The following is a 25620-nucleotide window of genomic DNA, read 5'->3' on the forward strand; positions in this document are numbered from 1 at the left end:
AATCCCTGTAATTATCTAAAAGTTAAAATTGAAAGATTAATTTGTAACTTGTAATGAAAAGTAATTGTGAATTACATAAGATAACCACTGAACAAAACATTAAATGTAAAACCTTAAAACTATCTTTGACCCTTCCGTGTTCAAGTTATTGTTGAGAAGTGAAACTTAACTAAAGAGAAGTTGTGAAGTTATATAACAAACCAAAAAATATTTCACCTCTCAAAATGTTCTATTTTCAAATTACATGAAATTATGTTAAGCGTTTCTGGGTGAAGTAACTCTAATTTTGTATTTTGTTTGTGATCTTTGGAAAAGGTAGGACCTATAAATCATGTCACTTATTCCCAAACTTTAAGTAAATCTTATAGAAATTTCATTTGTGGAATCATAGCATCCCAACAATGCAGAAAAAGATCATCCAGCCCATCGAGTCCACACTGACATTCTGAAGAGTATCCTACCTGTATCCAACCCCCCACCCCAAGTCTATCCAGTAACCCTGCATTTACCATGGCTAATCCACCCAACCTACACACTATGGGGCAATATTAGCATGGTCAATCCACCTAACTTGCACATGTTTGAATGGCGGGAGGAAAGCATAGCACCCGGAGGAAACCCTCGTAGACAGAGGGAGAAAGTGCAAACACCACATAAACAGTCATCCAAGACTCAAATGAACCTGGGTCCCTGATACTGCATCGGCGCCACCTCGTGCTCCCGTGAGGAGGTTGAGCAGTTCATCAACTTCACCAACACACCACCCCAACCTTAAATTCACCTGGACCATCTCTGACACCTCCCTCCCCTTCCTGGACCTCTCTATCTTCATTAATGACAACCGACTTGACACTGACATTTTTTACAAACTCACCGACTCCCACAGCTACCTGGATTGCACCTCTTCCTACTCTACCTCCTGCAAAAATGCCATCCCGTATTCCGAATTCCTTCGCCTCCGCCGTATCTGCTCCCAGGAGGTCCAATTCCACCACAGAACACACCAGATGGCCTCCTTCTTTAGAGACCGCAATTTCCCTTCCCACGTGGTCAAAGATGCCCTCCTACGCATCTTGTCCACATCCCGCACCTCCGCGCTCAATACCGCCCCTCCAACCGTAACAAGGACAGAATCCCCCGGGTCCTCACCTTCCACCCTACCAACCTTCGCATAAACCGCATCATCCGCCGTCATTTCCACCACCTCCAAATGGACCCCACCACCAGAGATATATTTCCCTCCCCACCCCTTTTTACTTTCCACAAAGACCGTTCCCTCTGTGACTACCTGGTCAGGTGCACGCCACCCTCCCCTCCTGGCACCTTCCCCTGCCACCGCAGGAATTGCAAAACCTGCGTCCACACCTCCTCCCTCACCTCCATCCAATGCCCAAAAGGAGCCTTCCACATCCATCATAGTTTCATCTGCACATCCACCAATGCCATTTATTGTATCCGTTGCTCCCGATGCGGTCTCCTCTACATTGGGGAGACTGGATGCCTCCTAGCAGAGCGTTTTAGGGAACATCTCCGGGACATCCACACCAATCAACCCCATGGTCCCGTGAGCACCAAGGGCGTTCTGTCCTTGTTACGGTTGGAGGGGTGGGGTCTGAGGGCAGAGGTGCAGGATGTGGACGAGATGCGGGACATGCAGGTCCTGGCCCTTCTCCACCACCGCTCCCTCACCACCCGACGCCTGGAGGAAGAACTCCTTCCGCCTCGAAACACTTCAACCCCAGGGCATCAATATGGATTTCACCAGTTTCCTCATTTCCCCTCCCCCCACCTTACCGCCAGCTCCAAACCTCCAGCTCAGCATCGTCCCCATCGTCGATCTTCCTGCTCCTCAGATGCTGCCTGACCTGCTGTGCTTTTCCAGCACCACTCTAACCTAGACTTTAATTTCCAGCATCTGCAGTACTCGCTTTTGCCTCCCTGATTCTGAGAGGCAAGAGTGCTGATAAATACTCAGATGTAGCTGTAGTTTTCCAATTCTTTTATTGGGGTTAGTTTTAAAATGTATTTCAAAAAACTTAACTCACAAGACATGTGAAATGAACTTATGATTCACTAGCAACTTAAAACTTGTCCTTTTCAACTTACTTTCTAAAAGTTGTGAACTAACCAATGTTTTGGTTCTTGAAATAAGTTGACTTTGGTATTTTAGAGAAATGTTCTAATTTCATGTAACAAGTACAGATCCTTTACTGAGAAAATTTGTCTCCTTTTAAACAAATGCAATGGAATTTGTATGACATGTCTACATGAGTCTTTCTTTGCCACAATCTTGTAGTTCGCTGAGTATCACACACAAATTTGCTTGAAATATCACACAGAAGATAGAGGACCAAATGAGGAATTTTGTTGGATTGGTTACAGAGGGATATTGTTTTAGAGAAGAACTATAGTCCATCAAACTAAATGGAGAATTCAAAATAAACTGCTTTATCCGATGAGTGGTATGAATATGGAATGCACCAGCACAGGGAGTGATTGAAATAAATATTATAGATGCATTTAACAGAAGCTAGAAAATGATTTGAGGGAAAAGGAACAGAATGTTACATTGATAGATTTAGATTAGAAAATATGGAAAGGGGGAGGATTAAGATTTTTAAAATTTATTCTTCCATGGAATGTGGGTGTCTTTGGCAAGGCCAGCATTTGTTGTCCATTCCCAACTGGCTTTGAACTGAATGGATTGCTGTGCCATTGCAGGGGGAAGTAATGACTCAAACATACCTCTGTGGATCTGCAGTCATATGTAAGTCAGACTGGGTAAGGATGGCAGATTTCCTTCCCTCATGGTTAAGGGTCGGTGCTGGGTCCTCTACTTTTCATCATTTATAGAAGTGATTTGGAAATGAGCATAAGAGGTATCGTTAGTAAGTTTTCAGATGACACCAAAATTGGAGGTGTAGTGGACAGTGAAGAAGGCTATCTCAGATTTCAACGGGATCTTGCTCAGATGGGCCAATGGGCTGAGAAGTGGCAGATGGAGTTTAATTTAGATAAATGAGAGGTGCTTCATTTTGGGAAAGCAAATCTTAGCAGGATTTATACACTTAATGGTAAGGTCCTCGGGGGTGTTGCTGAACAAAGAGATCTTGGAGTGCAGGTTCATAGCTCCTTGAAAATGGAGTCACAGGTGGATAGGATAGTGAAGAAGGTGTTTGGTATGCTTTCATTTATTGGTCAGAATATTGAGTACAGGAGTTGGGAGGTCGTGTTGCAGCTGTACAGGACATTGGAATATTGTGTGCAATTCTGGTCTCCTTTCTATCGGAATGATGTTGTGAAACTTGGAAGGGTTCAGAAAAGATTGTTGCCAGGGTTGGAGGATGTGAGCTATAGGGAGGCTGTTTTCCCTGGAGGGTTGGGAGCTGAGGGATGACTTTATAGAGGTTTACAAAATCATGAGGGGCATGGATAGGATAAATAGACAAAATTTTTTACCTGGGGTGGGGAAGTCCAGACCTAGATGGCATAGTTTTAGGGTGAGAGGGGAAAGATATAAAAGGGACCTAAAGGGCAACTTTTTCACGCAGAGGGTGGTACATTTATGGAATGAGCTGCCAGAGGAAGTGGTGGAAGCTAGTATAATTGCAACATTTAAAAGGCATCTGGATGGGTATATGAATAGGAAGGGTTTGAAAGGATATGGGCCGGGTGCTGGCAGGTGGGACTAGATTGGGTTTGGATATCTGGTCGGCATGGATGAGTTGGACCGAGTGGTCTGTTTCTGTGCTGTACATCTCTATGATTCTATAATAATGAACCAGATGGGGATTTTCACAGCAACCAAGGATAGTTTCATGGCCTCTATTACACAGGCGAGTTTCCCAATGAACTTGTTGGAATAAATGGTCTCTTTCTTTCCTGTATATTGTACATTGTACTAGTGCCTAAAGGAAATCTTTCCTTGTTGTGGTGTGAGAGTGATCACAGTCCAAAGCTAGGCCTGTACCACTGTGTGTCACAGCACACTTAGGCACATTTAATCAAGACATGCATTGTTGAAGGTCCTCAGGAAATTCTTTCTAACTGATGATTCTTTGAGCCATATGGAGTTCATGCATTTATATAATTACCTAAGTGCAGACTTCTGTCACATGGTTGAAATTTCATTCAATTTCAGTGAGTGGCAGCACTCAAAACCCAAAGGAAAGCTAAGAGGTCTCGCCACATCTGTTCCTCTTTCGAACATGCATAAGATAAACATCAGATAACAGTGTGTGCTCCACATTAATTATGACCACTTGCTGTTCTGTAGAATTGCCACAACTCCTGAGAAGAACTAATGCATTGTCCTTGCCTGTTATTGTACTCCTGTACTAAGCAATGGACCTAAGGAGTAACTTGAATAATTGTAACATTTACTGTTCTGTGATATTGTCCAAACAAAAACCCAGAAAACTGCCAGTGTTTTGTACTGAAAGAAATCTAAACCTAAAACAAAACTAAGTACCTTTGCAGTTAGCTTTGTTTTAATGTAGAATTAAAAGATTACTACTATTAGAACATGCAAGTACTTCAGCTCAACCTTACAAAATGTAGAAAACTTTTGAAAAGACTGCTGGAATTTCAAAATAAGTTTGTGCCAAACAAAAAAGGATTCATTATGATGAAGTCATTCTGAGCTGATCTGAACATCAGATTAAGTATTTGAGCATTAAGATACAACAAGGACTTTCCTTTTAGACAAATACTCACACTAGAAAATATCCAGAGCTAATCAAGAAGCACAGAATGAAACTGATGCTACATGTAAGTGAATAGATGATGAATGAGCCAAAAAGATGAGTCAGAGATTAGTCTTGATTGAAAGCAGAGAGAGAAAAAATAAATCAGATTAATTTTGAATAAAAAAAAGACAAAAATAACATTGTGTTTGAAAAAAAGCAATTGACAAAACAGCAAAGTTATAAAAGAAAGGAAAATAAAATACTCAGCAGCTCATCCAGCATCTGTGTAAAACGAACTAGTTAACTTTACATGTGAATGAATTTCTGTCAAGAGTATAAAAAAAATGGGTTTCTGGTATCAACTAAGTAAATGTGCAAGGCACAAGTTTGAAGTATCAGCTCTGTTACCAACAACATTGCTGGCTATGTGTGGCATCCTTGAACTTTCATTACAGACCAGATCGCTTGACCATGACAAACTTCACACAGTGCAAATTGTTAGGGCAATCACAACGGGAATCTGTAGGTGCTAAGTATGCTAAGGATGCCAGATTTCACAATGATTGAGACATGTCATATGCTATTACCAAGTGTAGCCTTAACATTTGAAATTGCTAAGGGACTTTCTGGTTTTTGTCCTAGTATGTCTGACCTTTACATCAGAAACAGAGTTAGGATGAGAAGTCATTTTGTTTGAGAAAAGAGTGAGCTGTTACAATTTGAAAATCACTGTATTGAAAGGAAATTAAATAATAAATTCCAAAAGATGATTGGATAAATACCTGACAGGGAGTAAGTGCAGGGTTATGGGAAAAAAACAACAAAATTGGATTAATTAGTAGGTACTTTCTAGAGGCTACAAGAATCACAATGGCCCAACTGGCCTACTTTTGTGGTATATTGTTCAATGATTTGATGACATCAGTAAATATCAAGATGGACAGGATGTTCTTCAGTCAACAGAAGAGCTTAATATCTCATCTGAACATACTGAGAAATGTGCAAGCTATGATGCAGTATTTTACACTGTTAACTGATCACTTAATTGACTTATTTGGATGGAACACCCGAGTCTAAATAGAAACAGTTAAACGTATACTGTATAGCATCCTGCACAAGCACAGAGTGTCCCAAATCTCTTTCAGTATTTTACAGGCAATAAAATGTTTGAAGTGTGTTCACAGTCAGCAATTTAGAAAAAATAGCAGATAGCTTGCATTCAACTGCAAGATGTGACAAATAGCAAAGTGATATTGACGAGATTTTTATGGCATTGTGATCGAGGGATGAAGGTTGGCCATGACACAGGGATAACTCCTCTACAAACGAATGATATGCATTGTTTCCTCCTCACTTCAAGGGCACAGGGTCTCAGTTTGACATCACAACAGAAGGACAATTCATCAGCACTCCCTCAGTGCTATTGTGGAGAGTCAGTCTTGATGTTTATCCTCAAATCCTAGAGTAGGATTTGAATCCACAACCATCTAGCCTAGAGGGAGTGCTACCAACTGAGTCACATAGAATGGTTAGAATGAATATTGAAACAGGAGAATCATAAGTCAATATATGAAAACAGCCAGTAGCTGATATACAGAATAAATTGCCTCAATCCCCATCCAAATATGTAGTTTGTAGGAGACCCAAGGTCTGCAATTAGAGCAGTTAGTGATATTAAAACTGAGAAGATATAGGGCATACAAACCCAGATATACTTGATGGCATCCCTCACATTTGTTTGAAAAGATACAGCTTCAGCAAAATTTGCATTTCATCTTCGTCACTGTTAACCTCAGGTAACTGTATCCAAGTTCATTCAAATTCTTACGTCTAATTTACATAAGTCTAATGATTTATTTAGAGGAGTGAGTTGAGGTGAATTAGAGAGAGATATCTTTAATGAATATTTGCAAAATCTCACATGTTTAGTATAAAATAGTAATAGTTTATTTTGTTTGGTCACCTTAAGTCCTTCGTAAGCATCTGAAGGTCAAAGATCAATGTAATTAGATTTTCCTATATCCTTAACAAGGAACTTTATAGAAATTGTGGTGATAATTATTAAATACAAATGTCAAATGGGTTACATTTTGAGATCATGAAACAATATTACATTCATTTACTGACAAATTTTGTCTTCTCCTCAAAACCATACAAAAGTTACATCAATTGTTCATAGGAAATATTTCAGAAGCGCAAAAGGTGTTGTCATGATATTCCAGGGAGAAAGAGTCCTCTGAAATTTCATAGTGATTTAATTGTCTCTAAAATTGTCTTTAAGAATTTGTAATAGCCTCTTGAATGGTTGAGCCACTTATCTGAAAAACTGGTGTCCTTAAAACAGAGTGACAAGTGACAATTTCAAGTCATCATACTTTATTTCTGTCTCTCTCTCCCTCCTCTGCATGTATTTCAGCTGCCAACAGTTCTTTGTTTGCAACTCTGATTGAGCGTCTCTGCATCACCAGAGTCATTCTGAAAGTATGCATCACAATGACTTTCAATTGTGGGCTCTGTATTTACCCCATTCAAAACAGGACTTCATTGAAATTTGAAAGCATGAGCCATTTGTTAAAGAGGTTTTTTAAAAAAAATCCAGCCAGATTCCTGCCAGTACAGTGAACTTTATTTGACTTTAAGCCGTTTCTGGGAGTTGAGCAGCTTTTTACAAGGTGCTGGTTAAATGACAGTTTAAAAGTGAAAGCAGAGTTGAACGTCAAATGTCAGGGACTTTGAATAAATTGACAGACAGCTAGTTAGAAAAGAGTTGCTTATTCCAGATCTATCTATTTCGATACAACTAAATATCATGTCCAAAGCAATTCCACAAACTGCATTGATCCAAAGCTGAAATTAAGCTGACATTATCAATAGCAATCTGGATTTGAATTTGTTTTGTACATACAATATACAATACAGTACAAGTACAGGCCTTTTGGTTTCTAATCCATACTGATTCCTAATCCATACTTAGATCTGCTTCTTATTGCCCATACGTGGTTTCTAACTCTTTGTTTGCCTCCCGTACATGTGTCTATAAAGATACATCTTAAACATTGCTAACGTGCCTGCTTCGACCACCTCCACTGGGAGTGTGTTTCAGGAACCCACCACCTTCCCTACACCTCTCCCCTAAACTTTCTCCCTCTCACCTTGAACCTATGTTCTCTTGTAGTTGACCTTTTGCACCCTGAGAAAACAGCTTCTGACTACCCACCAAATCTATGCCATTCACAATTTTGTAGACCTCTATCAAGTTGCCCCTCACCCTCCATCTTTCCAGTGAAAACAATCCGAGTTTATCCAACCTCTCCTCCTAACTAAAGTCCTCCAGACTAGGCAACATCTTGGTCAAACTTCTCTGCACCCAGTACAAAGTATCCATGTCCTTCTGGTAATGTGGCAATCAGAACTGCACGCAATGTTCCAAATACAGCCTAACTAAAGTTTTATACAGCTATAACATAACTTGCCTACTTTTATATTCAGTGCCCTGGCTGTTGAAGGCAAGCGTGCTCTATGCCTTCTTGACAATCTTATCAACCTGTGTTGCTGCTTTCAGGGACCTGTGGACTGTGCGCACAGATTCCTCTGTATGTCAATGTTCTTAAAGGTTCAGCCTTTTATTGTATAATTCGCACATGAATTTAACTTCCAAAATGCATCATGTTGCATTTGTCCATATTAACCTCCATTCTGTTCTCCCTGCTAGAGGAAGGATGTTGTGAAAATTTAAAGGGTTCACCAAAGATTTGCAAGGATGTTGCCAGGGTTGGAGGGTTTAACCTATAGTGAGAGGCTGAATAGGGTAGGGCTATTTTCCCTGAAGTGTTAGAGGCTGAGGGGTGACCTTACAGAGCTTAATAAAATCATGAGGGGCATGGACAGCATAAATAGAAAAGCTCTTTCCCCGGGGTGGGGGAGTCCTAAACTAGAGGGCATAGGTTTGAGGTGAGAAGGAAAAGATTTAAAAGGGACCTAAGGGGCAGCTTTTTAGGCAGAGGGTGGTGTGTGTATGGAATGAGCTGCCAGAGGAAGTTTTGGTGGCTTGTACAATTACAATATTTAAAAGGCATCTGGATGGGTACATGAATAGGAATGGTTTAGAGGGGTATGGGCCAAATGCTGGCAAATGGGACTAGATTTATTGAGGATATCTGGCCAGCACAGATGAGTTGGACCAAAGGGTCTGTTTCCATGCTGTAATCTCTCTGACTCTAATTATCATTGATGATCTTCAGCTGCATCATCAACTGCCATTTCTCTGCCAAAATCTGCAATCTATCTCTGTCCTGCTGTATACTTTGTCAATCCTCCTCATTATCTGCAACTCTGTCAATTTTGGTGTCATCACTAATCAGACCACTTGCACTTTCCTCCAGACCATTCATATATATTACAAATAATAAAGGTCCCAACACTGATTCCTGCAGAATACCAATAGTTACTGATCTCCATACTGAAAAGCACCCTTCCATTGCTAACCCTCTGTTATCTATGACCAAGCCAGTTTTGTATTCATCTAGCCAGCACACCCGAATCTCATGAGAGTCTATCTTCTATTCCAGCCTGCCATGAGGTAAATTACTAAAGTCCACAGAGACAACATCCACTGTCCTTCCCTCATCAATCACCTTCTCAAAAAACTCAATTGGTGAGACATGACCTTCCCCACACAAAACCACACTGTCTGTTGCTAACAGGTCCATTTGCTTCCAAACGTGAATAAATCCTGTCTCTCGGTATCTTTCCCAACAGCTTCCCATTGACATGAGGCTCACCAGCCTGTAAATACATTAGTCTGAACTCTCATTTTCTGTCTGTTCCAGATGTACACCTGAGCAACGGCATGAATTATTCACAGAAATTAAGAGTGAGCCTGATTTCTAAACTAGCTTCCCTTACAAAACAATATTGTGGATGTGTAGATTGGAGGGACCCACACAACCCATTGTATCTATATGGCCTCTTTGAAAGAGCTTTCTGATTAATTCAATGCATCCCAACATTCCTTCATAAGTCTATAAAGTATTCCCTTGCAAGTATTTATTTAATTCCCCTTTTAAAGTTATGCTTCCTCTAAATTTAGGAGCAGTGTGTTTAGATTACTTACTTACAGTGTGGAAACAGGCCCTTCGACCCAACAAGTCCACACCGACCCGCCGAAGCGCAACCCACCCAAATCCATTCCCCTACATTTACCCCTTCACCTAACATTACAGGCAATTTAGCATGGCCAATTCACCTGACATGCATATTTTTGGACTGTGGGAGGAAACCGGAGTATCCGGAGGAAACCCATGAAGACAATGTGCAAAACTCCACACAGTCAGTCACCTGAGGCGGGAATTGAACCCAGATCTCTGGCACTGTGAGGCAGCAGTGCTAACCACTGTGCCACCGTGCCACCCTAACTTCCATGTTCAAACTTCCAAAAATTCAAATGTTTAAAAATTCTCTTCAACTTGCTACCGGTTCAATTGGCAATTATCTTAAATTGCATTTCATGTTATGAAAGGATCAATTTAACAGTACAGAAAGTTCATCAATTCATCAACCAAAAAGGGAAATACATGGTATTCATTTGTATTTTGCTTTTTGTGAATGATTGTCAGTCTTATGGACCACTTTACCTTTTTAAACTGCTTGGAGAGGAACTTGCCGGAACCCAAACTGAACACTGAGCAAATGCTGCTTGATAACAGTGTCAATGTCATTTTCTGTCACTTTACTCATGATTCATAGTCGACTGATTTTGGCCAATTACCATCCCATCAATCTGTCCTGCTTCTTGCGTACAGCACAAACCTGGGCAACTTTCCACATTGTTGAAGAGATGCCAGTGTTGTTACTTTATTGGTATAGCTTGACTAGATGTGCAGAAAGTTCAAGAGCACTAGTCTTCAGTGCTATTACAGGAGTGTTGTTAGGGCCCATAGCCTTTGCAATATCTAATGCCTTCAACGACTCCTTGATATCACATGGAGTGAATCGAATTGGGTGAAGATCAGCATCTGTGATGCCAAGGACCTCTGGAGGAGACCAGGACATTCATTAATTCAGTATTACTGGCTGAAGATTGTTTAAATACTTTTTGCACTGATGAGCTGGGCTCCCCCATCATTAAGGATGGGGATATTTGTGGAGCCTCCTTTTCCTCTAATGAATTGTTTAACTGTCCAGGACTGTGGAGCTTAAATCAGATCTGTTGGTTTGGAATCCATAGTCAATTGCACCTGGTTATGTTGATTGTCACACTAGTAGTCCTGTGTTGAGGTTTCACCAGGGGTCAACATTTTCTGGATATGCCTGGTACTGCCCCTGCCATGTTCTCCTGCTCTCTTCATTAAAACAGGATTGATCCTTGGCTTGGAAGTAGTGTTACGAGTGGAGGTAAACTGGGCCATGAGATTACAGTTTGTCATTTGGTAGTGAAGAATTTGAGGATGACTGAAAAAAGACACATTTGGTTGAAGCTTTTTGTCTTGCATTAACCGGGATATTTTGCAAGAGTTCTAACTCAAGGGAAAACCATATCTTTTTCTGCATGAGAGAAAAAGAGCTAATTGGTTCGCAAGTCAATTCTGTTTAGTAGAGGTATTGCCATAGATAATCTATCAATTAATGCCAAATAACAATGAGCAGTCAGGCTTTGTTTAAATATTTAACCAGGCTGTTTGACTCTCATTAGTCAGGGCATTGCCCTGAGAAATAAATCGACAAATAGCTATCATGTAATGGGTTGAGTTGAAACATGTGCAGTCTGTGTACATATTCATTCTGTCTGCACAGAATAGGGTCCTGTACGTTAATATGCAAAGTGTCCAGTGCATGGTTGAGCACCAGACTGTGAGCCCAACTTACAGTCCTAAATTAGTGTCAGTATAATTCCTCGCACATTCAGGATTGTCCAGTAAATGTTGTCCAATTGCAGAAAACATGTTGGACTCTGTGTTGCAAGAGTTGTAAGCGCAGACTGGTTGGGTTCAGTCAGTACTTTGCTTGTTGCTATTGGCAGAAGGAATAGGCTGTTTGATACCACCTGCCAGTGTCTAGAATGTACCACCTAGATACCCAACATCAAAACAGCACTGAAATTCTTATACTGCATTACTCATTTTGGTGATAGCTAGAATGTATTTTTGGCTTGATGGCAGAATCCTTGATGGTAAACACCACTTGTGTTGCTATTGCACAGAAGCAACATGAAATAGCTAGCTTCAACTGTTGCTCAAGTCTTTGAGATATCTTATTTTGAGGGAGACTGGACATTTTTCAGGATAAATATTGAGTGCTTTAGGAATAGTCATGAATTTGCATTATATATATAGGAAGAAATTCTCTGATCATTTTGCCCATAGAAAGGCACTGTTATGCCTCGGTCTATTAATGAGGTTGCCGATAAGGAATCCTAACGCATGCATTGACCAGTAAAGATAGATTTGCAGTAGGCTGATGGGGAGAACTCCCAGTCAATTTCTGAATTGGTGCATCAGGGAAAGGAATCTCGTTTGACTGCTATATTTCAAAGGTGAATTTGAGCACAGAATGAAGCCCATTGTGAGAAACAAGGAAATTCTTACATCCTTAATTGCCTGTGATCTGAGTGACATCCTAAGGCTATTTCACTAGACAGTTACGTGAACTACAATGTTGAGTCAGGGGTCACCTATCAGCCAGACCAGGTAAGTATGATAGATTTCCTTCCCTAAAAGACCCTAGTGAACCAGATGGACTGTTATGGTAACCAACATTGGCTACAGGGTAGCTATTAGGCTAGTTCTTAACTCCAGATTTTTTTTGCAATTGAATTCAAATTTCAACAACTGCCACAGTAGAACTCATGAGACCAGAATATTAGCCTGGGGTTCTGGAACACTAGTCTATTACCATAAGGATGCTGCCTTGCCCAATATGAATTTACAGATTAGAAATATGCAAAAGGCAGAGGGTTAGAAGTCTTTCTGTTCATGACACATTTCTTATGGAATCCAATAAAGATATTTACAAGAGTTGGGTCTGGTGGGGATCTTCGAGGAGAAAGTGAGGGTTGCAGATGCTGGCGATCAGAGCTGAAAATGTGTTGCTGGAAAAGCGCAGCAGGTCAGGCAGCATCCAAGGAACAGGAGAATCGACGTTTCGGGCAGAAGCTTGAAGAAGGGCTTATGCCCGAAACGTCGATTCTCCTGTTCCTTGGATGCTGCCTGACCTGCTGCACTTTTCCAGCAACACATTTTCAGCTCTGGTGGGGATCCCATGGCAATTCCCATCTATTAGGGTGTACATAGTGTCATTGAAATTGAACTCAACTGTACAAGTTGATGAGGTCATATGTTCAACAAATGCAGTTCACACAATGGTGGTGGGTCTAGATTGCCATGATATAGTGCTATAATGCAGACACCTGTACGAATGACTGTCTTTACAGACAGAATTAACAGGTACTTGTCCTGTGCCTGTTTTAACTCAACATTATAGGTGATAGCCATTTGCTGATTCAGTTCTCAGGGCAATGCCTTGACCAATCAGTGTCAACCTGCCTGATTTACATTTAAGCAAAGCCTGTAACTAACTGTCAATCAGAATTATTGGTGGCATTCTCTGTGGCAACACCTCTACCAATTGGAGTTCAATTGGCAACCAATCGGTGCTCTCCTCTTATACAGTATAAGTGTTGGTTTCCTCCTTGAACTGATATTCTTGCAAGTTGTCCTGAAGTATGAAAGACAAAAGCTCTCAAAACACTTTGCCAAAGTGTATGTTATTTTGACACTACTTAAGTTCTGTATATCCAAATGACATTTCAAAATTGTAATAAAACGGTATTGTTTTACTTATTTTATGTTTACACTTGCAAAGTACTGTGCTACAATGATGCCACGGGGTGTCTCATCCATTATCCTTGTATTTGCTCAAAGATTTTCTGAACATTTGGTGTATCCAAATAGATTTCCATTCTGAGGCAGTCAGTATTTGATTCCTTTGCATGGTCTCTGACAGTATTATAAGGGGAGAAAGGTCAGCACCTGTACAATTGTTTAAGTTTTCTTTTTTTAACCAATAATGTCACACAAAATGCATCAGCTGCCAAAATGGTTCAGAACAATAATGTCATACTTGGATAACAGATAGTGTTTTCTGGGAACAGTAAATCTCATCATATCTAGCCATCAAGATGCCATTAACGGTGGAGAATTCCAGAGTGCTTACCAGTTATATGGTCACATGTTGTTGAGCGGTTGCTACATTCACAGGGTCTGCATCCAGCTTTGCTGAACTTGTAATGTAAGGTTTGACACTGGCTACATTTCAGGCCAGTCACCCCTTCTTTGCAATGGCATTTTCCAGTGCTGTTGGAAAAAGGAAACATTGAGAAATCAGGTCAGTCATGAGGAAATGATTGATCCAATGGAAAATGCATAATAGTGGCTTCAACATAACTTGGCATGGTGTTTTAAATCTATTGCTTAGTCTCTACCTAATTTAAATTCATATTAAACAACATTCAGCAAAAAAGTTAACAGTTTTGGTGTGCTGTAAGTAAACTGAGTCCAAGATTTGCTATGAAAATGATATAATACCCAATTATTTTCAAATGGTCTATCATTTCTGTCTGTACAACGGCTGAGTGACTTAACTTTCTATAGACTCTAGCCACCTCAATCAAATTTAAGAAAGCAGTTTGGAGAATGCTATATAGCAATCACTCACTATAATTTTAAATTTACATGGTATTATGATAGCAGTAAACATGGACTATTGAATTTTAAAATAGAAAGAACTGCGGATGTTGTAAATCAGAAACAAAAACAGAAACTGCTGGAAAAGCTCAGCAGGTCTGGCAGCATCTGTGAAGAGAAAGCAAGTTAATGTGTCTGAGGAAGAGTCACTCAACCCGAAATGTTATCTCTCATTTCTCTCAACAGATGCTGCCAGCCCCGCTGAGCCTTTCCAGCAATTTCTGTTTTTGTTGCTGTTGAATTTTACCATCTGATTGTTTCACCTGGGATCTTTCATGGATTAAAATGAAATTTGAAAAGAAGAAACATGGATTTAAAATGACTGCAGTGGTCACCTGATCATAGACTAAGACAGGCTTTGAGACTCATGTGCAATAAACAAAACCATCTGCATTGAGATTACTATTTTATCTAAAGACATTGAATCTGGGCAACTGGGCCAGTGACAAGGAATTCGCATTTCCTGCTTCATTCACACTTGAATAGTAATTTCACTGGATGGGAGGTGAAAATCTCACTGGCCAGTTACCCAGCCCCAGAGAGATGATGGAGCAAGATTCCAGAATATATAGTGAACTATATTTCAACAGCTGCTTTAGAGCACTGCAGCAGAGAGAAGAAAGAAATGAATTTGTGACAACTACTCCTTCTTTCTGCCTGTTTCTCTCATCACCTTAGAATACCGAACCTGGTGAGAAGTAAGTTGGAAAACACTTAATAATATGAGTGTACCTACAGATTCTGCGGTTATTGAACATACAAGTTAAACACTGAGCTGCTGTGATCTCAGGATTCAACACCTCAAGGAATCTATGGATTTTAAATAATGTAGCCTAACTTTTTCTGACCTGTGCCAAACGCTGTCCATTTAAACTTATTACCTATGTTTGTGTGTATGCATGATGTGTTCTCTGGGAGTTGGTAGGTCACAAAATATCTCATTCTTTCACTCGGAAAACTCTTGGTATACGGCTCTATCATTTTCTAGTGAACAATGTTTTAATTGAAGTGTGATAGCTGAAGTTAAAAACCAAATTAAAAGTATTTGTTTCAACTAGCTGAGAATGGGTTAAAAAGATAAGTGCGGACTCCCTCTCTTGACCTGGTTGTAAATTGTGCATAAGTTTATGACATGTTCAATCGCAGATTACATGCTTATGTTGAAAGTATGGAGATGCACTGTACGCCGAGCATTGATTGATTATCCAAATGATTTACGGGATATTTCTCCCATAAATTTTAAAGATACAATGATGAATTTAACATGAATTTAACAAGCTCAGCTTCTTTGTAAAGTGCATTAAATTTCAATACTAGTGTCTTCCCAAAATATAAAGAAAATTTTAAATGAGAAAGAATGGCAAAGCTCACTTAGTATAGCTATCATAGTCCCGACTTTGAGTCAGTGTTATCGGTGATTAGTAATAGCTCCTACTAAAGATTCCAATAGCTAAAAATAAAACACTTTCATAAAGCGATGCCTGAAGTGTTTTGTTGATTTATTGCATGGCAGGGTCATTCAATAAGCATTACTTTTTATTCAAAATAGAATAGCTAGTAAATTTCAATACTTTCCATCAATTCTCTACTATATAGTACATTGAACAACTGGGTAAAACTGACTTGATGTTCATTCAGTTCAAACCTTTATTTGCTAATTGAAAAAACTGTCCATGGTTGCAAAGGGTGTTACTTGCTGATCCAATGGTATTCATTTAAAAAGTAATCGCTAATACAATATAGAAAATATTTTTAAAAAACACTCTTGCTGAGAAACGTTTTTGAAAAGATAAAAAGTCCAGTACTGTAGCTGTAACTAATGGCTGCAAAAATTGCCTGACTCTGGAATATTCCTGAGAATGGTGTTTGGAAGTTATGTATCCCCTGCATTTCTTGACTGTTTTATGTGGTTTATGGGCCCTCTGCATATCTCCAAGATAACATTATGGAGTGACTATCAGAGATTTCATGTCTATATAAATATATATACACACAACTTACATGATTATTGGCACCAACAAACACAAAGGCCCAATTACGTGGATGTGGTGAACACACGAGTGATCTTTTGCTATGTGATAAATCATTAACATGGTAAAAGTTTAATAGGTGCCGTCCTTCTCTTTCATTACTGACTAATTATATAGTTGGTTCTTACTGAAAAGCTGTTATTTTGCAAGAGAGCTGCGCTAAGCAGTAAGGTGCATCAAAATCACATGATATACATGAAAGTGTAAGTATACAGTTAAATCTAAAGGCAAGCTCAGACTTGCAAAAACGCACAGCAGAACAAACTCTATTTAATATGGTGTTCAGCTCAATTTCATGTCCATCAAGTTGCATAATCATTATAAATATATACCTTTTTATTCACTTTTGCTTCAGTACATTCCATGCCCTTTGAAGTTCACTTGACATTTCTTGTTTATTTTAGAAATCTACTTTATTGAACCTTTGCCCCTCATTCAGTTTTTTTTTATTCACAGTCTGGTAAGAAATGTATATATACTTTAGACGTTGTTTCATGTTATAATTTTAAATCATAGAATCATAGAATCCCAACAGTATGAAAGCAATCCATTCAGCCCATCAAGTCCATACTAACCCTGTGAAAAGCATGCCACTCAGACCCAATCCCTTACCCTATTTCTGTAACCCTACATTTCCCATGGTTAATCCACCGAACCTACACATCTTTGGACTATGGGAGGACACCAGAGCACCCAGAGGAAACCCACACAGACAGAGAGAAGGTGCAAATTCCACACAGACAGTTGCCCAAGGATGAAATCAAACCTGGGTTTCTAGCACTGTGACGGAGTAGTGCTAACCACTGAGCCACCATGCCACCCAAATGGATAGCTCTGGTCGAAGAATGGGCTGCATTACATTTACACTCGGTCTCAGTCAGGCGGTTACATAACACAGCCATCAGCCACAGTTACAGAAAGTACCCCTTGTCTCCCAGTAACCAACCTTGTAAAGCATCAGGTCTTGAAACAAAGGGGAACCATAAGAGTTCTCCAGGATTTAAGCATCATGGTAGCTCCCGGGGTACCTGACACAGATATCCATCACAGATACTTATCATCACAGATGACTTCAATATTGATGGAATAGAACCTTCATTGTTAATTAAGTCAGCTGTGTTTTATATAGCCTGCTGAATGCAATGTGGATACAGTCTGTCATTCTCTGCATCAGGGGACAAAGCCTACTGTCCAGGCTGCAGCACCAATTTCATCATGGGCAATCAAGATGAATGATATAATCTGGCACAAATTGTATCAGTAACAGCCTTGATACATTGGTGGGTCCAATAAAACTTACAATTCACAAGTAGATGGAAGACAGTGAAGGTGATGACTGGCACAGTGAGTTGCAACTCTGTCTGGTAATCAAGGGCCCCCTCTGAACCTCGTTGGGCCTGTTTTCTTTGCACTTCCTGTTGAACCCATCAGTACTGAGCTTCCACATATTCCCACATACCTCTCTAAATGACTACTTCCTCTCCCAATCTTACTCCTTCAGCCCTGATCCCATAGCTTTCTCATGCCAATCATCAAGTTAGACGGTATTTCCCCCCCCCTCTCCAAAGGCCAGGGTATTTGTGACCATTGATAACCCTCTCCCACTGTAATCCCTCTCCTCCAGTGTGCTGTCATCTCCCCCAATTTTATGTTGAGTTTTCATTCTTCACAATTATTACCTCTTCTGCATTCCTGCTGCTGTCTCCTGTCTCAACAATTGACTCCCCAACAATGTGCTTCCCACAACAGTACCCTTTATAAATTATTTTGACTTTCATTGATCTGGTGCCCAGGATTGGCCATGGCCCACCTTCCTGAATGATTTGGATGCATAGCCTCAAGTGATGAGTGACTAGAAACCTGGACTAAGAACAAACGATGACCTTGGCTTACTGTGCAAATCCCTCGGGTGATGTCTGTCTCCCTTGTCCTCTCCCTGAGGACTAGTCTCCTTAGAATTTGAGATGTTGAAGCAAGTTTGCCCTAGGCACTACTAGCACGTACAGCAAGTGTGACATGAAAGTAACAAAATGTTGTAAAGCAAAAGTCCACCCCTTGACAGATCACTGCTGACAACCATGATAAGCTTCTAAGCATTATGTCTGAACCAAAAGGCAAAGGCAAAATAAGAGTGCTATGAGCACTTAAACTCTGGCTGAAGGAACAGAGTTCCAAAAGGCAAGGCACAGCTGGGATGCAGTGAGGCACAAAGTAAGAGAGCACTAAGACAGCAAGGAAGGAACAACTGAATACATTCTGGTTGAACCTATGAGTTAGGTGCCTGTCCTTGTACAGACAGTATCCTGGCAACAACATTCCAATAAATAGTGCTGGTGTATTGTAAGTAGGTCAATGATATGCAATGAGGGTGTAGTGAGACTGGTACCTGTCCCAAGTTGCATGGACAGGGGTAGGTGTGGTGCTGGCAGCCACTACCTATGGAGCATATCCTGAGATGTTGGTCAGATAGAATTAATGAGATGAGGAGTTAGTCTATTAACAAGGCATTTAAGAATCAATTATGAGTTTCAATTTGTATCTTGCTGGCACTTAGCGAAAATCTCATCATACTGCTTGCAAATCATAATGATCTTGACATTGAAAAAGGCCTTGACACACACACTGTCAAATTCTGCCACACATCTCACCATAACCCACATCACTCAAATCCCAATAAGATTCTGCCCTCCAAATGTTTTTAAGGCAGAGGTAGATAGATTCTTGAAAAACAAGGCATCTGGAAGGTTATCAGGATGAGGTGACAATGTTGAGTAATCCGATCAAACGTGTCTTATTGAGTGGTGGAACAGACATGAAGGGCTGAGTGGCCGTTGCCAGCTCCTAGTTCATACTTTGGCATAATTACCATAATCAGCATTTTACACAGTCAGTAGTTTGGATTTGGTATTAGTTTTGCTGGTAAAAATCAATATTACAGTTGACCTGGAACATACAGAAAAAGAGCTGGAGAAACTCATTTAGCCCTTCAAGCCTGCCCTGTCATTCAAAAAGATCACGGCTGATCTGGTTTTGTCCTCAACTACACTTTCTTGTCTGCTCTTTAATACACTTGATTCCTTTGTTTATCAAAAATCTATCTAACGCAGCCTTGAATAAACTCAATATGATGGCTTTATCTTCACTTTCTTCTTTTCCATTCCTTCACTCACTGCCAACAAAAACTCATCATCATTGTGCCTCCTGATAAGTTAAATTTAGATTTTTATTTCAGTCTAATTTAATGCTACAGTGGTACTCAAAAAAGTAGATAAAAGAAGTATGATTTAATAGGTTTAGCAAAATCATAACAAATAGGAAAGAAACAAAAAGACCACCAAAATTTAGAATTCTATTCAAATAACTTTAGGTCTACAAAATGTATCTTTCTGCCTCTGTGAATATCTAATTACAGCTCCACAGAGAGGCTGAAAAATTACAGTCAAAGATTATATAAAATCAAAGATTTCATGAAAGCTCAACTTGGTCCCATTTATTAATAATAATTACAGCCATTTGTCATTATCATTTTATCATTAAGAACAACACCAAGTTAGTAAAGTATTCAAAAACTGCACACAATTTTCTTAAAAGCTGGGGCTGCAATTTGTTGGTATTTTTACTATTTAAGAATTTAAACTTTGATGAGACAACATAGATGGATACCCTGAGGAAAATGTGCATCAAATTGCAATAGTTGGAAGATCTGATGCCACAATTTACATTATCCTCATTTCGACTTTCTCCAAAACCAATGTGGTATCTTTCCAACCTTGCGAACAGTTATTTTCAGCAGTGAATTAGTTTGTTGGTTTAATTGTCTGGAGGCAATAACTCATGGTATAGTGTCAGTACATTGGTATTAAGTGCTGTGTTAATTTCACAGAGTTTGAAACAGCACCATTCTCTGGAGTGTCATTAGTCCAGGACTGGAATAACATCCTGAAGGTTATATCCATGCCATGTAATAATGTTGCCTTGTTATTTGTTCCTGCAGTTTGTAGTTAACACCATTATACAATACACCCACATAGAACAATATTAATCTACTCTGATCTGTTCCAATGTACTTTTAAAATGTGTAATTTGTATAAACTTTTAAAAAGCTGTATTTTATCAAAGTCACCAACAATATATACCAGCAATCATGCCTTACAACACCAAGGTAACTAAGAAGTGTTTAAATGGAAGGGCTTATAGAATTCTCCATTATGTTAAATTAGATGTCAGCTTCATTGTGACAATGCTTGGAGTAGTTTAAAAAGTGTTTGCACCCATGAGATTGTTTAGGATTATGTTGATAAATAAGCTAAACACTTATCAAAGCCATTGGCAATGTGCAGTTGACAACTTATTCGTTTAAATGCCAACAATTCAATGAATCAAATGAAATGTTCTTTGGATCTATCAGCAGAACGATTCACAGAACTGGATTGCATAACCTAACGCGTAGCCTTGCTGCACAGACTGTTTCAAATAATTGAAAACACAACACTAGTCTACTACAAGCCAATAAAAATACTTCAAAGCATCCACTCCTGTTTTTCACTGAGTTGCTCCAGGGTGCTATTCAGTTTAACTTTTCCTCTTACAACCATAAAGTTAATGAGTTAAGCAAGCCCACAGTAAAATTTTGGAGAAAGGAAAAACTTGGAAGTTCTGGCACCAAAGTTCAGTCTTTGTTCTCTGATGCTCCGAGGAGGTTTCCTGCTTTTTCCTTTAAAGTTTATTTCCACCGTACACCGAGTATATTTTGCCCAGAGATATTTATCCATGTTTAAAATTAGTTCCAGCTTGAAAACTGTTCGTGCTTCAAGTCTGTCTGCCTTTTTACTTGAATGCTGCTGTATTATTCAACGTAAAGATGAAATAGCACCAAGGTGCCTTGGCTGTGTATTGTTATCTGTACTTAGAAAAAGGTCAATAAAGGGAAGGTAAGTGATTCCTCCTAATATTGATGCACATTCATCCTCAATATAATTTCTGGTTTCTGATCAGTTCCTTGAGTACATTCAAATTTGTGGTGATTTTGCTGTTGATCCTATTCAACTAACAAAATAATAAGTGCAATTATATCCCAAAATGATATGTCAAAGAAATAGACCCTTCGGCCCATTGTGTCCGTGCCAGGTTTTTGTAATCAGTTAGTCTCATTCCCCTTTTCTTCCCTCTCTTAGCTCTGCAAATTGTTATGTTTCAAGTATTTATTTTATTTTTATTTGAAAGTTATTATTGAATTTATTTGCACCATCTTTTGTGCAATGCATTCCAGATCATTACAAATGTCCCAATTAAAAAGTACTATCCTCTCCTCCTCCTATCTCTGGCTCTTCCACCAGTCATTTCAAAGCTGTGTTCTCCAATTACCAAACCTTTTGAAATTGGAAGCAATTCCTTCTTACTTGCTCAATCAAAACTTTTCAGAACATCACATGCGTTCAATAAATCTTCCCTGAACTTGGTTGTGAAAAACAAATTCAGCTTCTCACCTCTCCCCACACAACTGAGTACATTTATTCCATACACAATTCTAATCCTCTTGTTCAGATCTTGACATCCTTTCCAAAATGTGCTAACCAGAATTGGACACCATAATATAACTGGCACCTGATCAATATTTTACCAAGGTTTAACATACATTCTTGTTTTTGTACTCTCTGCTTTCATTAATTAAGTGATAGATTCTGTGTACAAAGATCCCTTCTCATATTCTTTATAACTGTTCTGTCACCTTCAAACGTTTGTGTATGGACACCTGCGGGTTTTTGATCTCCTTTAAAATTGTACCATTAAGTTTATCTCATCTCTGCTCATCTTCCTAACAAAATATACCATTGCATATTTCTCTGCAGAAAATTTCATCTGCAATCTCATCAAACAATCTAGATTCTCATAGTGTCTATTATTTCTTGCTTGGAGTTTACCAAATTTCCATGTTTTGTGACCTTTTTTATTCACTCATAAGATGTGGGCATCACTGACTGGACTTTATTGCAGGCGAAAGTCAAGAGTGTGGTGCTGGAAAAGCACAGCAGGTCAGGCAGCATCCGAGCAGCAGGGCAAAAGCCCTTTATCAGGAATAAGGCTACGAGCCTTGGAGGTAGAGAATAAATGTGAGGGGGGTAGGGCTGGGGTGAAGATAGCTGAGAATGCAATGGGTGGATGGAGGTAGGGGTAAAGGTGATAGGTCGGAAGGGAGGGTGGTGCAGATAGGTGGGAAGGAAGATTGACAGATGGGACAGGTCAAGAGGACAGTGCTGAGCTGGAAGGTTGGAACTGGATAAGGTGTGGGGAGGGGATATGAAGAAACTGGTGAAATCCACATTGATGCCCTGGGGTTGGAGGGTCCCAAGGCGGAAGTAGAGGCGTTCGTCCTCCGGCATTGGGTGGTAAGGGAGTGACGATGGAGGAGGCCCAGGATCTGCATGTCCTCGGCAGAGTGGGAAGGGGAGTTGAAGTGTTCGACTACGGGGTGGTGGGTTTGGTTGGTGCGGGTGTCCCGGAGATGTTCCCTAAAGCGGTCTGCGGGTAGGCGTCCTGTCTCCCCAATGTAGAGGAGACAGCATTGGGAGCAACTGATACAGTAAATGTGGAAGTGCAGGTGAAACTTTGATGGATGTAGAAAGCTCCTTTGGGGCCTTGGACGGAGGTGAGGGGGTGGTGTGGGCACAGAATTTGCAATTCCAGCGGTGGCAGAGGAAGGTGAGTTATTGGGGGGGTTGGGGGGGTTGGAAACGGGGGTTTGACCTGACGAGGTAGTCACAGAGAGAACGGTCTTTACGGAAAGCAGATTGGGGTGGGGAGGGAAATATATCTCTGGTGAAGGGGTCTGTTTGTAGGTGGTGGAAATGGCGGAGGATGATGCGATGTATAAAGGTTGGTGGGGTAGAATGTGAGGTCCGGGAGGGTCTGTCCTTTATTACAGTACAGTTACCCTTGAGAAGCTGATGGTGAGCTGCCTTCTTAAGCACTGAAATTCATGTGGTGTAGTTAGACCTACAGTACAATAAGGGAGACAGTTTCAGGACTTTGACACAGCAATGTATTTCTAAGGATGGTGAGTGACTTGGAAGTGAGTTTTTCAGGTTGTAGTATTTCCATACATTTGCAGCCCTTGTCTTTCTTAATGATAGATTTGAAGGTATTGTCTAAAGGGACCAGTCTATGAGGTTGCTCTTCCAACTTTGGCGCAACCCCATTTGCTGTTAGTGAGGACAATAGGGTTATGTTTACTGTTGCTTTTGATGCCAAGTTGATGCTACGTTTTGTTCCCTTTAGACTTGGAGCAATTGATGCAACTAATGGTTGACCACTCCAGAGTCACCCACAATTCTATGACAATGGAGTCAAATGTAGACAGGACCAGGTAAGTTTTTTTCTCTAAAGGAAAAGTCTATGTGTGAACCAGGTATACAATCATTGTCATCACTTGACTTTTGGTTTGTGTTCTTTTTTAACTCAAATTTTACTATGGTGGGATTTAAACCCAGGTTCCAGAATAGGACCAAGGTCACTGGATTACTAGTCCAATGACAACACCACTAGATCATTCCCTCGTCCTTATCATCTGAAAACTTTGACATTAGTCTTTGTCAGAACCAGTGGAGATAATTAAAGAAAAACAGCAGTGATCTTAATCAGCTGATCCTAGACAGTGACGTCCTTATCCCGTGAATGAATAATTTTTAAAAATCAAGCTTTGGGGACACCATTATATCATTCCTTTGGAATTGAAAAATATTCATTCACCACTACTCTTTGCTTCCTGTCCCTCAGCTCATTTTGTATCCATTGGCCCACAGCACTCTTTTAAAAATTGATGTTTAGTAAAAAGAGATTTTACTTGCAGATGTGATGGAAGCTACTTTTAATAATTCCAATTTGGAGGAAATTGATATTTATAGAGAAAAATAAAAGGTTGAAAAGACAGAGATATTTTTGTCCAGATGACTGTCCTGCAATATAATTATATGGGAAGATGCCGAGTGAAAGGTTGAAAGAAACAAATGACTCCATATGTTTGGAACAGGAATTTTCCAGTAAGATTGTAACTGAAGTGCATTTACATTGTAATGCCAGTTTCAATCAGTTGTTCATCTGACACCATTATCCCCATTCATAGTCCTGACCAGCAATGCAGAAGAATCAGGGCCTAGGAATTTGTTCGCAATTTATAACACCCATGATTAAGTGGCTGGAACAAGATAGGTTTTGCAGCTTCACAGTAATATTAGAAAGTAAAAGCATCTTTAATATCTTTAATTTGAAATACCTTTAACTGGCTCAGGTTTGGAATTACAAGTTTTATCTGTTTTCCTATAAAAATTGGATGAGCTGTGGACCTAAATAAGTAAGAGGAAAAACAACCAGTCTCTCACTTTCCCTTCGCTACATTCTGAGTAGTGTTACTGAAAAGGGTTCTGGTTCACTCAGCCCCACTACTTGCTGAGATGGAACAAAATCCTTCAATGTCAGAAATAGAGGGATAAATATGCAACTTCAAAACCAGAATCTAAGCTTAGCACAATAAAGGTTCTTACATATTTAACACTGCTGTTAAACAGTCCAATCTATCTATATTATGTCATGTTCTTACTTCATACTTTATTCTTTCTCTTTTCTTTTCTGTCAGTCATTAAATTATAAAATTTAAAACATCCTTAACTCTAACACAAAGTAAATGTTTCTTTAGAAACTTTTTCAGATGGTCCAGGGAAAAGGGGAATTGCCTGTACGATGTTCAAACACCCCAAGAAATTCCCATGTAATCAGTACACCAGGACACCCCCACGCTCCGAATGCACAGAATGTTCAACCTCAGGCAATGAAGAAACCAGAAGATCTGGGCAACAATGTCCCCAGATTGGCTCAACAGGCAAAGGGAAAATGACATCTGGAGAATACTTTGTGAACCCATTCCTGTTCATTCACTAAGGCTGTAATATTGTTTGAATCAGTCAAAACTCATCAAAAATTTAATTCTCTGCTTTTGATATCAACTCAGCCAAGTCAGATTTCTACTGCTTAAGCTATTTTCAAATAAAAATGATAGTGAACCTTCTTAAAATTCTTCGGGTGGTCAGAAAGGAATAATGCAATTTTGTCATTGTCTTTTGCTGACAGTTAGATCTGTTCATATCATTATGCTTTTGTGTGTTTATAAAG

General features: G+C 39.7%; 1 protein-coding gene and 1 long non-coding RNA gene across 2 annotated transcripts in view; one reads left to right on the forward strand and one right to left on the reverse strand.

Annotated features, from left to right (window-relative positions):
- Positions 1-25620, reverse strand: part of LOC122564795 (multiple epidermal growth factor-like domains protein 9) — a 320435-nt gene that overhangs the window by 120492 nt on the left and 174323 nt on the right. The window contains exon 3 of the mRNA XM_043720030.1: positions 13899-14038. Coding sequence (XP_043575965.1) covers positions 13899-14038 — 140 coding nt within the window. The remainder of the gene's footprint in view (positions 1-13898; positions 14039-25620) is intronic.
- On the forward strand, positions 14976-25448 carry LOC122564797. Its single transcript, XR_006316004.1, has 3 exons — positions 14976-15126; positions 23734-23821; positions 25148-25448. It is a non-coding gene; the product is annotated as an uncharacterized LOC122564797 (long non-coding RNA).

The sequence above is a fragment of the Chiloscyllium plagiosum genome, chromosome 30 (assembly GCF_004010195.1).
Source record: "Chiloscyllium plagiosum isolate BGI_BamShark_2017 chromosome 30, ASM401019v2, whole genome shotgun sequence".
NCBI lineage: Eukaryota > Metazoa > Chordata > Chondrichthyes > Orectolobiformes > Hemiscylliidae > Chiloscyllium > Chiloscyllium plagiosum.